The sequence below is a fragment of the Python bivittatus genome, unplaced genomic scaffold (assembly GCF_059951505.1).
Source record: "Python bivittatus isolate LINGU-HERP-01145 unplaced genomic scaffold, Pbiv_v1 ctg000020_np1212, whole genome shotgun sequence".
NCBI classification, from domain to species: Eukaryota; Metazoa; Chordata; class Lepidosauria; order Squamata; family Pythonidae; genus Python; species Python bivittatus.
In genome coordinates, this window is record NW_028277030.1 from 130,953,109 (window position 1) to 130,966,419 (window position 13,311).

The 13,311-nt window shown below is 37.8% G+C and overlaps 1 protein-coding gene across 2 annotated transcripts in view; it reads left to right on the top strand.

Moving 5' to 3' along the window:
• The window catches only part of REL (REL proto-oncogene, NF-kB subunit), a 56,669-nt gene extending 49,489 nt beyond the window's left edge, over nt 1-7,180 (top strand). The window contains exons 7-9 of one of the 2 annotated variants that reach the window (XM_088149662.1): nt 157-225; nt 1,038-1,106; nt 2,495-7,180. In XM_088149662.1, coding sequence (XP_088005788.1) covers nt 157-225; nt 1,038-1,106; nt 2,495-3,303 — 947 coding nt within the window. In that variant the 3' untranslated portion in view covers nt 3,304-7,180. The remainder of the gene's footprint in view (nt 1-156; nt 226-1,037; nt 1,107-2,494) is intronic. The other variant, XM_007423577.3, reaches the window with a different exon arrangement.
• Nucleotides 7,181-13,311: the final 6,131 nt, after the last annotated feature.

Below are 13,311 nucleotides of genomic sequence, written 5' to 3' on the forward strand. Positions count from 1 at the left end.
AGACAACCCTATGTAAGACAGTCTTCTGTATTCTACTGCATAGTTTAACAGAATGCAGAATTGGACCATTCCTTTTCTGCAAACATTCCCAACATCATCATCGTGCGTGTGTGTGTGTGTGATAGTTCAAATGATGTTTTTTTCCTCCTGTTTTAGATCCTTATGGTCATAAGGCAAAACGACAGAGATCACCAATGGCTTTACAAAAGCTCATTCAAGATTCTGGTAAGAGTACATCTCTTCCCATCTCATGTTGTTCTTCTAACATGAAACCCCTTCCTCCAAAACCGGGGCTTATCCTTGAGGCTTCCTAGTATCATTTAGATTGAAAGTATTTTGAGACAGAAGTCCTGTGCACAGAGACAGAAGTGTGTGTCTTACAAAACCATGATAGGTTTCCTTTCGGCTAAAGCCATGCCATGCCATACTCAAGTCAAAACCTGTGATGCTGTAATTTATTCCATCTCTGATCCTCTACAATTGATAGCATCTATTCACTTGTTTAGGAGTAACAAAGATGCCATCGTATCACTGGGCAGGGTCTAAGTTCTATCCTTATCTGCCCAGGTCCACTAAACTGAAGCACAATAGAATGTAGAGGACCAAGAATTGGAGGCTGGCTCAAACATTTACTGTATAAATGGAATGGGATGAGACCTCACTGCTGATTTGCTGCAAGAAGGCCTCTCTGCATTTTCCTCTTCCTGTTTTTCTTTTTAATTCAAATGAGTTTGGCTCTCACTGGCTATGTTTTGAATATTTTGCCCATTTGGTCTGGGCTTTTTTTTTTTTTTTTTGTGGGGAGGAATTACAAACCTTGGGACTTCCAAAACTATGTTGATGCATCCCTCTTGTTTTTCTTGGCCCCATTTCTCTTAGCACTCAGAGGCTGGATTGCATAACACTCTAGGCTAAAATTCAGTTGGATAATTGGGGGTTCAGTGTGTTGTGGAATGCAGCCGTCATCACGTTGGGTGAATCAGATCATCATGTTATAGGATTGATTTGCTTTAGGATAACAACTATTCTCTTGGTAGGTCCGTATGAGAAGTCTAATGCTGCTCTGTTCCAGACTGCTACCAGTGAAGGAAAATTCATTAAGAAAGGTAGATTCTTTTTTAAAATATCCTCTTTGTTACTGGTTCTTTGACTGTCTTTCTTCCTATCTCTTCTATGACAGTGCTTTGATAGTATATATTGAAAGAGAAAATATTCAATTTTTTGTAAAGTTTGTTTTGGTGTATATTGGCTAAATTCTTTGAGGCCTATACATTGCTTCTTGGTAATTAAAGATTCATGTTTAGTCAACTGTATGGCTTTCTGGAATGCATCACTGCACCGCCATCTTCCAAGCAGCTCCCAGCACGGGTATCCCACTGAGCCATCTACCCCCTTTTCTCTGTGCTTGGCCTTCTCTCCATTGCCTCACCCAACATGTTCCAGTGCAGCATATCCCACCAACCTTCCTCCTCCATCCCCTCCCTCACCTGCTGATGTCTGTCTGCCCTTGTGTCAATCTTCTCAGCACCTTCTTGCCCTCCTCTCAGCTACTGCTGTCCCAGAACAGAATATGCCTCAGTCCCACTAGTCCAGTCTTCCCAGAGCTTTCAATCCATCCTCCCTTCAGCTGCTGTTGCTGCCAATATCCCAACACAACATAGCCCATTGATCCTCTTGTCCCCTGATTTTCTGAGTGCTTTTCATTCCCTCCCTCCCTGCCCCACCTCAGCCACCATTCTCCTTGGCTTTTTCCCTAACCCTAACTCCGTTAAACCATCCATGCCTGGATCAAAACAGCCATGCATGGAACATTCTACATATCTCTGTTCATTTCTGGTAGATAGAAATGACCTCAGGTTGTATGTAAGATTTTTTTTCTTAGTTTCCAGAATAGTCTGGAATCTTCCTTGCAACTAGGATCATTCTGGATTAAAAGGCAGGAGAGAAATTAAAATTAAAAATAGCCTATTTATTTTTAAAATTTCTGCTTCAGGGAATCCTAGCGCATCTTTACTTGTTCCATGAAGTTGATGTCATATATAAAGGAGAGGAATGCTGTACAGGAATCTTCTCCTGATCTAGTGGCCTCCAGATGTATTGGATTACAGTTCTTATAGTTGTAAGCCATCATGACCATACTAGCTTGGAATTATGGGAAAATAGGCCACCAGGCTAAGTGGAACACAGGTGTATGGGCCTCCATACTTTGAGTGTATAATAGTGATTGATTTTCAAGGAGACCTTTCAGTGTCCTCATGATGAACTGTCAAAACCTTTCATGTAGAAAGTACCGGGTTCAATTTGTAGCATCTCCAAATTGGGATGGAAAGACATGTTTTTGAAATGTTACTGGTCAGTGTCAACAATACTGGGCTAGATAGACCAAGAGTCTGATAAAGTATAAGACAACTTCCTATATGTCTGGAATATATAGGAAAATAGTGTAGAATATGTTCAAGAATTGTAATAAGACTTTTCTAACTTTTTTTCACAGAACCAAATATATATTGCTCACAGATTGAAACAGCCATCCCACTGCAGAAAACATCTGCAAGCGTCCCTTCATTGCAGCCATATTATTCCCCTCCTTTAAACCACCTAAGTTCCAATGGGCATCCTGCCCCACCTTTCCAAATGACAGAGTCCATTAAGCAAGATGGGGTTCTGCCATCTTGCTGGCATTCCTCTGCTTCACCCCTAAGTGTTTTGCTGCAACATAGAAACTTGGGTGATGTGTTGCATCCTACAATGCAGAATGGTGGCTCTCCATGTCTTGGACAGGAAAAAAGCCTGAACTGGGCCAGTCAGAAAGAGGGGAACATTTACCGAGGGTTCCTTGGAACAATGATTGACCATGAGTCAACACTGTCATCAGCATCACCATCAGCATCAGTGTCTCAGCAAGATATGCAGAATGTCTCCAGCATTGTTAACAGCCAGTCTATTCATCCATTAAATGCTGCAGTGCCCAATGGCATTGGCATGGAGATGGAAGACTCCAGATGCTCAGATGTAAACTTGGAAAAGTCATCTTTTGCTCAAATTTTAAATTCAAGCAACCACAGGAAGAAAGTCCAACCACTGCTTCCTCCTGCCATATCAGCAGTAGCTACTTCTAGCTCATCTTTGACCTCTATGTCCAATATGTTTGAGACACCAACTTTTAATTATCTGGCTAGCCTTAATGAATCAGGATTGCCCAGCAACCCAAACACCATAAATATGTCCAACTTTGATACGTACAGCACCCAAGACGATGAGTTCCTGAATTCCATTGGAAGCAATTTTGATAGCATACTTTAATCATAAAGTTTAACTGAAGCAGATTGTTGCTCAAGTACCGTATACTGAAAGAAATCACTGTATACTCAGTGTGACCTATGTCCACTTTTAAAATGAAATAATTGACATGAGATGTTTACAAAGACAACACCCACACACCCTAGAAATTATGGGATGTGTTTGGGTAAAGTACTGTCATATGATAAAGAGATAAACAACCATGTTCTGAAACACTTTTGATTCATAGTCTATTTAGAACAGAGCACGTTCCTTTCATCTGCAAGGATTCCAAACGATAATTTTATTGAAATTACAATAGTTACACTGCTCTCCTATATAGGCTGGCTTAGGAAAAATTCCCACTGAATTTATTGGAGTTGCTTTACAAATGGATATGCATGGAATTTCAGTATTAGTTTTATGCATATACAACACACATATATAACATGTCCTTAATTAAGTGAACCTCTCATGTTTAATTGACTAAGATTCTTTTAGTTGACTGAGATTCTTTTAACATGTTACCATGTGCATACAGAGAGGAAGACAAGTATATTGGGTTGTAATTGTAACCACAGGCCTCTAGGAATAAGTCACAACATAACATAAGAAGAAAACTAATGGAATTGCAAGGCTGGTCAGCTGTTTCTTTTACATGAAACATCTCTGATGTGAAATACATAGTTAAATTCATTTATCCAGTGCTACCTTTGTATGTTTTTTTAGCTTTTTGCATTCCAAAAATTGATTTAAGCACTGAATTTTTGACAATTATATGTGTTTTGTTTGCATTTAGGCAAATCTGTATTTCAGTAATGGTAATGACTATGTCATTGTGAATATGTTTTTAAAATAAAGAAGACAGCCTTAAAAGTATTGAAATAATTTTTAAAATTGGAATTTCCAGAATTCTCACATTGAGGAAAAGACTTGTAACAAATGCGGGGTGCTATTTTTTAAAAAATATATATTTTTGAATTCATTCAATCAATATTTGAAATATGCTAGCGAGCAAGCTTTTTCTCACTCCTCCAGTTCTCTTTGCACTATGAGAGGGGTTTTTTTTGTGTGTGAAGCGTTCATGAAATTAGATGAATTATCTGTCTTAATCACTATCTCAGATATAAATACCCTTCTCTGTCTTGATGATATTTCTAAAACAACTTTTCCCATCCTATAGTGCTCTAGATATGTTGCACTATACATCCCATCACCACCACCTGGTTATTCTGGTGGAGATTATAGTCCAGGACATTGCAAAGCTTCTGGTATAGACAGAAGCTGCAAAAACAAGGATGGATTCTCATTGAACATTATACTCAGATGCATACTTATGTGCTATATAATTTATGAATGGCACTGATGTGCTCTTTCCATTGCTTTAAAATACCTGCAAGTGTGATTGGACCTGCATTACAATTTTGTTAATTTGTGATACACATCACAGTCTTCTCTTACTTAAGGCAAATTGATTGTGTTTGGCATGTGAATAGATATATCAAAGTATAAGAACTTGGCAACGAACGACCAGCTAATGAAAACCAACATATTTGAGCTCAGATAAATTAGGAATCAAGTTGATTGCCCAGTGTTGTCAACTGCTCTACAGTAATAACAAGGGACTGGAATAGATATTGGTTCTCTGGGACAAGGACAATTTGTTCTCCTGCTCTAATGCTAGGAGCAGGCCTTGATCACAGGCAACGCTAGAACTAAGGCATTTATGGGCCCAGGACAGCTGAGAATGGAAAATAGTTGTTCTTTGGAAGGTTTGAATAACTCTATCCAATACATTTTTCAGGCAGAGGTGTGATGGACAGTTGAAGTAGTTTGGCCCATTTGCCCAGGATGAGATCTTTATCCAGTGTTACGGTGATCCAAGTAGGATTTCAGTCTGTCTAGAATTCAGCTGAATGCTTCATACAAAATAGCTGATAAAAATCCTGGGTTTTTTTGTAATAGGAAGGGAAAGGTAACACATGGTTAAGATGTTGAACTAGGGACTCTGAAGACCCAAGCTAAAGGCCACCCTCAACCATGGAAGTTCACAGAGTGAGCTTTGGTCCATCGTGATCTCTAAGCCCAATCTACCCAAAAGATTTGGGCAGGGGGAGAATTAAAGAAAGGAATTTGTGCATGCACCCTTTTTTATATAGTAATGTTATTAAAATGACAATTAAAAAGATACAAACTAATACAAACTAAAAAAATAAAGGAATAAAAAGAAAAAATAGTGCAGAAAAGAAAAAAATAGAAAAATAGAAAAGATATAAGAAATAAGAATATAGTAAAGAAAAAGATGTAAAGAATTGACTTTCCCCTTCATCACAAGAATAAACAATTTTAGTAAATTATCTCTTTCTCTTAAAATACAGCAAATGATATCTTCTTCCCATATCTCATTTCTTATCTATAAACAGAACCTTAAAGCCTTGTCATTCAGTCCTGATCAGCAAAAGTCCACTAAGGGTTACCAGAGACGACAACATACCTATTTTAACCTTGATCAAATAAACCAACTATATATTCCTTCCTTTTACTTTTAACAATCTTGATCTTTAATCCATTCAAATAATGTCCTAGATTGCTTTTCATTTTTTTCTTTGTCCCTTCTCTCAAAATTTAATACGTCTCTTGTAAATCTACTATAAGAAAGTTATCCAGGTCACTCTTTTGGTTTGTTATTTGTATATCCCGTTTCATTATTAAGAGAGCCAGTTCCATTTGTAACATCTTTTTCCATATCATGCTTCTAGCCTGTAATTTTTAAATCCACTTTCAGATCAGTGTCAGTCTCAGTCTTGTCCAGTAAAACTGGTTCCTCTTCCATAATATCTTTTAAACCCAGTCTATCTATAATGGCAGATACTCTTAAAGTTAACTTCTGGGTCCATTGTTCAAAAATATCCTTCAAAACATCTGATGTTAAGGTATTTTGCTCCATTCTGTATTAGTAAGTCAAATTTAAGTGTTCTTCTCCTTTAATTGTAATCTTTAATTCCTTCTGGTTCCCTTAGTGTCCAACCTTCAAAGTTCCATCCTATCATTTTTTTTTTAAAGGATTCAAAATAAAAACATTTTCCCACAGGAAGGATTCCTATAATCAATTCCAAAATCTTATTTCAAAACCATCTGGACCCTTAGTCCATTTTTAACTTTCCAAAATCAAAGTTCTAATCACCCTTTTGCTATTTATCCCCCCCAAAATTATTTTAAGTCCTTAAATTTGCATTTAAACTTCTTTCGCTAAGGATTGAAAGAAACTCACCCAGTGCTGTAAAACCTATCAATCCAAAGGTTCCTAATAGCTGAAAATCAATTAACAAACAATTTCCAAAAGTGATTAGAAAAGGAAGTATGTAAACCCAGTGTCCTTTGAAAAGAGGCCAACCACAGTGTGAGCAAAGATGACTCTCCCTCATCTCCCAGAGCTCTGAACCTTCTGGAGACTGCCGTCTTGCAGTCTCCTCATGAGGAGCGACTGTCTGGAGCACTTGTAGGCAATCTCAAGTCCTCTCCTTGTCTAGAGAGGAATTACAAAGAGTCAGTCTACTCCCTGGCTCTTCTTTCCACCATGGCTGTCAGCTCCGCTTTTAGCTATCTTCAGTTTGCCATTTCTTCCCCAGAAGAAGGGGATTTTGTGCATGCACCCTGATGGTCTTCCAGAAAAGGTAGGGCATAAATCTTACAATCTTACAAATCAACAAATTTGTATTCATTCAACAAATGAATTCATGTCTGTTCAGTCAGGTCATCAATCTAAATAGTGTTCATGTATTTTAAAGCTTAAAGTTCTCATATTAGTAATTTGCTGTTCATGTTTAAGATGTATGGCAATTTCTAACTGTCTTAAATATTTTTATTCTAAATAAATAGAAATGTTTTGTCAAAAAGATTTGGTTGGCTGTTTTCTTGTTGCCCTTCATCTAAGCCTCCACTGAGCTATAATCATGAAACCAGATGCTTTCAGCTCCCTAAACCTTCTGGAAAATCACTTGGAAGGATTGAAGACCCTTCAGGATAACATAGGCAAAAAAATGAAGAGTGTGGGATAAACAAAATGATTGGTTGAGACCTCCAGCTTTGCTTCCTTTTTCAACATATCACCAGCCATTGGGAAAAACATCTCCCAATTAGCACCACTGATAATACCACCTAGTGCTAACTGGGCAATTCTGGTTGGCCAAATGGAGTGGAGGACAGCTGAATTATTTCATTAGTGAGCATAAGACAATCAGATTCCAAGCAAGAGTGTTTTAAGATGTGTCTTAATATTTGTCCATTGTGGGATGAAGAGAGTCAGCAGAATCCATACTGAGTGGTTATAATCTCCTGGGTGGCTAAACAGAAAGCATAAGAAGAGTGGGAGAGAAAAACTGGTTTGAAAATCCCAGGATGAGGAGAAACTATTCTAAATAAATAAATATGAAAACAGTAACCAGAGGTTTTTAAGAAGTTCCTTCCCTTGTCCCCAGAAGAGAAAAATAATATTGCATCAGAATAGAGCTTCAGATCCTCCCAAGGAAGATGAGACAGCCAAGGAGAGATTTTGAACAGTCTCTGCTTAGACAGCCTGTATATTTAATTCCTGCCTCCTCACATAATTTCTTTCACCCAGCGTGCTGATTCTGAAAGTGTGTAAATTGATGAGATGTGCAACTGAGTGACTCCAAAACAACAGGGAAGCACTGGACCTGGATGGAGAGTGACTGTATTAGTTAGAGGAACTTACAGCTTGCATCCATAGCTTACCACCAAGTCACCTCCCTCCAAATATCTCAGGTGTCACCAGTTAAGCCAAACTTACAGAAATGTTTGTGAAGCTGAATACATGGCAGCTGTCTTTGAATTCCCCACCACTACCACCACCACACACACATGGAGCAAATCAGTGATTTGGGGGAGGCAAATAGAGAGAAAGGATTCTAAAAGCCTACTTTTCAAGTGAACTCCCCCCTACTGCATTGCAGTCAAAAATATTGTCTCTTTCTTTTTTATTACAGCATGCCCAGTATTATCTCTTTTATTACACCGTGCCCATAAATAACATTGGAAAGAGTGAAACTGACAAATTCTGAAGAACTACCTGAATTACAAATAAGACAAAAATTAGCCAGTAATAATGGCTCAGTATCTTCCTGAACAATTTGAAGAGATTTCATCTCCATCCTCGCTCTTTACAGCTTTGGAAAAATCAGGCATGCAGGAGAGAGAAGGGGGCTTCACCATAGAGACCAGAACGTACACAATGTACTTTCTCAGTCTAGAGGTGAAAAACAGTTCATGATTGGCCTTTAAAATACACCTGCTTCCTTTCTTTGTCTGTAAAATTTTTCAGAACTTGTACATTGAAAGGTGTCTTCCACTTTTGTTTTAGCCTTTGGGAAGAGGACAGCAAAACCGTGGCAGAGGAGGCTGAGGATTGGAGGTGGGGAGGCATACTTGCATCAGCCTGAACACCCACTAAACACCCTGGGTTCACACCTCCTCCTGGACACATGAGTCTGCTTCCTTCCTAATGGGTAGCAACCTGCAATAGCTTTTATTCAACCTGGGACAGTCACTGGGTGGTGTTAGAATAGGGGAAATGCTACTTTAAAATTGTTCAGCTTAGAACATCTTAAGTCTGACTCACGGGCTAAGGAAAAGATGAAGGCTATGTTGTGGGTGCAAGGGGGGAAATTGTTATTGTCAAGAAATGTTCTTACCATGGTTAACTTCAAGTGGAAAAAGTCTCTTAGAATTGGGAGGGGCCATTTAACCCATTAGGTATAACCCTCTGCCCAGTTCAGGATCCAAAGTAAAGCACTACTGTGAGTTATCTAGCCTTTCATTGAACACATTTGGTGACAGGAAGCCAATCTCTCTTTCACATTTTTCACAGGTATTGTTACCAGCCCAAATATTACACATCATATCCTTTGCATTCAATTTTTGCTTCCTCACTCAAGAACCATGCATTTGCCTCTTGTTAAATTTCATTCTGTTGTTCTCTGCCCATTTCTATAATCCATGAAGATTGCTTCAAATTTTATTTCTGGGTTCTAGAGGATTATCTATCCCACCCAACTTTGCTCCATTTTCAAAACTGATCAGCATTCTCCCCATTTCACCATTTAATAGCTAATGAATGTTTAACAAATACAGAACTCAGGACTGAATCTTATGAAGTCCCCTAATCCACTAAAGAAGTTACCTTGTAAAACAAATGAGATAAATTTAGTCTGGCCAATTCGTTCTTGACAAAATCATACTGACTTCTGGTAATTTTATATTGTTTTTAAGATGTTTTCAGAGTTAGCTCTTCATTATCTGCTCTAAACTTTTTTCAACTCTCTCTCCTGGTCTCTAACTCCCAACGTCCTTCTTTTCCCCTTTTTAATGGTAAGGGCCATGTTTTCTCTGTTCCTGTCATCTAGCACTTCTCGCATTCTCCAGGATTTTTCAGAGATAATACATAAAGTGTTCAATCAGACCATAATGAATGGGAAACATATGGCACAACTTGGCCAAAGTCAAGCTTGTTCAGCCTCCATTTTATATCAGTAGGAGGATTATTAAATAAAATTATCTAGAATAGCCTACACCTCCTAGAATAAAGAAATCCAAGCATTCATCATAGGCATATATTAATTAATCCATTGATTAGGAAGCAATTTAGATGCTGCCATCTTCTAATAGCCCTACCTGTGAACAGCAGAACAAATAAACATAACAAGCTGTATTTCAATTAAAATGTCTTCCCAAAGAAAATAACTAAATATACTCACTTGACTGGGAAAAGCAGCTGTTCACAATCACACCAGTCTTAAGAAGCCAAAGGCCTGGGAAAGCCATGGGGCTTTCCCCTGATAATGCAAGTACATCAAAAGAAACATTGGAGCTGGATGGGGGGTGGGTTTAAGTAGGACCATATTGAATCAGTATTCTGCTGAGCTCTAAGAGATTTAAAGTTTTCTTTACATTTGTGTCTATCTTTAGAATAATATATACAGACCACCTTCTTTTTCTTAAGAGACCAGATTGCTACAGATATTACGTTAAGTACTGCCCTCATGTAGGAGGTTTTACATGGCTTCTACCCACCCAATCCCTTGTGGGGTGGGGGGAATTCTCTGTTTTTACACAGTGTAAGCCAGGTGGGAGAGGTGGAAGTCATGTAAAATCTCTTATATGGGGGTAGGATGTAACTCTCAAGCTATAGTATATAAAAGCCTATGCCTTTTAATAAAACTTGTTTGAAAAGGTGCTACCAGACTCCTGATTTTGGGCAGTCCTCCTACAATGCCTGTAGATGGTAATTATCTTTGTAGCAGAGAACAGATCTACAGTGACATCTACAGGTTCCTTTCCTTTCATACCCTGTAGGTAACCAACTATTTTAAACTAGACACGGTAACTAGTTTTCATTTGGTTTGGGGCAATGAGGATCCCCAAACAAATATCACAACATACATTTTCACTGATCTGTATCCATGACTACAAAAGCTTATGTTCAAGTAAATGTGTCCTGTGAGTTATGTAGAGAAAAAGTTCTTAAGACACCTAGCAAGTGGTAAAGAGCAAAAGAAACTGGATGAGGTGAGGGAGAACCTTCAGAATCTTCATCAAGGCAATCCCTTTACTGGGCCATTTGACAACTACAAAAATGTTTGCAGGATGTTGAGTTTCTACAACCTCCTCATTGAGTAAGCTTGCTAAATCATGATGAAGGCATGTGCCATAACCCAGAGCATGGGAGATCAGTGAAAGAATGGTGACATGCGGCATCCCTGTTTCAAAGACCCAAGAACTGCTCAGAGGAAGTGAGGAGAATTTATCTGTGCTTGGCAAATGAATATCTGACTAACCAGATAACTTGGCTTATAGTGGACATGCATTTCTTGCCAAAAGTATACATACCTACTGACCACACAGGTAAACGTCCTCCCAAACATGTTGGTTGTGGATAATTGACATTATTAGGAGGACACAATTGTAGCTGCACCACTAATTTTCTCCCTAGATATCTCCACTTTGCTGAAGGTTGGCCTGAAATACCCAGGTAATCTGTGGCTGAAGGAAATGTCACTTATAAATCCATAATAAAATATGAGCTTCATAAAAATCTTTGCAGCTTACATTGTGCTGATATTAAGCACTTAATTTCCAATTTGGGACTTTTTAAAGCAGAAGTGGGAATTTTATAGTATTATCATCTTTGGGTTAAGATAATCAAGTTTTTGATTATGGAATAGTTCCAGAAAGACAAGAGATTGGAACAAGCTGGTTTGTGGATTTTATTCTGCTTATCTTGTTGCCCTATTCAGTCTTTTCTTTTTTAACATACCTCCTCAAAACTGGAGTTAAGGCAAGGGGAGATGTGTAACAAATTCCTATATGTTAGTGTGGCACAACAGTGACCCCTAGAGTGTTTGATGGGACTATTAGGTGAATTTTTAAAGTGTCCTGGTTGGGGTTCTGGCATCAAAGGTGGAGCTTTCACTCAGTTTGAGCCAAAAGGAAGTTTTACTAGGAAGTTCCAGAAAATTATTATTCTTGTTAAATATAGCATGCAATGAAAATGTTCCATTCCAGCTTGGCAAAGGCATATAAGAAGCCTCTCCATTACCAAAACTCAACTAAGACACATTCCAAGCAAAAAGATGGACATACTGAATTTGCAAGCATCTTTGGTGGACTTTATTGTCTTCTTTTAATACTTCTATCCCTCTTTATTAACAATTGTAAAATTGCAGACGTTGTTTGAAGACAAGATACTAATTTTAATCTTCATATCTAGCTCAAAAGGGAAGGTTAAGTTAAAAGTTTTATTGTATATGCCCACAAATACAATTTGTATACTTTTCTAATTGAAAAGAAAAAGACTAAATCATGAGACATGCAAACAATCTGTCAAGCTCATGGTATTCTACTGATGTCAGTAATTAGGTCACTTTTCTTTTGTTTACAACAGTGTTTTCAAACTTGGCAACTTTAAGATGTGTGGATTTGACTCTCAGGATTCCCATGCTGGCTGGGGAATTCTGGGAGTTGAAATCCACACATCTTAAAGTTGCCAAGTTTGAAAAACACTGGTTTAGAATAATCATGGAGAGATTATTTTTGTTTAATTGTTTTGTTTAATTGTTTCAATTGTTTTAATGGTTGTGATATTGTTTTTAACTATTAATGGTTGCATGCTGCCCGGAGTCATGTTCAGTGAGATGTGTGGCTATATACTTCTGCTAAATAAATAAATAAAAATTCGGTCTTTCACTAACTAAATTGCTTCCCATTTGTATGTGAACTTCCCAATTCTTCTCCTCCCCTGAACTTTCTCCTTTCTTCTTTCCGATTAATATCTCATGATTTCCCAATCTTATGGGCCACCCAGAAGCTAAAATGTGGGAAGGAGGATTTCTTTCCATCCATAAAGAGCTCTCATATTTGCTGCTCTACTGACATTCCATCCTACCCAATTTCTCTTTCTCCCTCCTTTCTTCACAACAAGCTATGATACCTCCAACACCCAAGCTAGCAGACAAAGCCAGGTATAACTTTGCACTAATTCCTAATAACTTCTAAGTGGCCCATAAGCCAATGAACTCCCCCCATTTTTTCCTCATTTTTATTTTTTATCACAAGCTCAACATCTGTAAATCCCCCTGAAACTTGCATTTAATTCTTCCCCCTACTTAAAATTACTCCCAATTCTACTATTAGTTCTTAATCTTCATTTCTCAAGAACTGAAGAATCCTTGGCTTTATTACTCTCTTGTCTGTAATTCGCTCATTTCAAAAGTAGCCACATACCTTTATTAGAAATGCTACAAATTTAGTTTTCTAAACTATCTCAGAAATACAAATATTATTTTCAATGGATCTGTCTGCCTTACTGCCTTTTTTATATTTACTATTAACTTATTTTAATTCTTCTGATCTATTAATGTCCTCAGATTCTAATTCTAGCTCCACTTATTTGGGTTTAGAACTTTCTTTAATGCTTCTTTAATAAATAAATTACTATTTTTCAGAATTTTGTCTGTT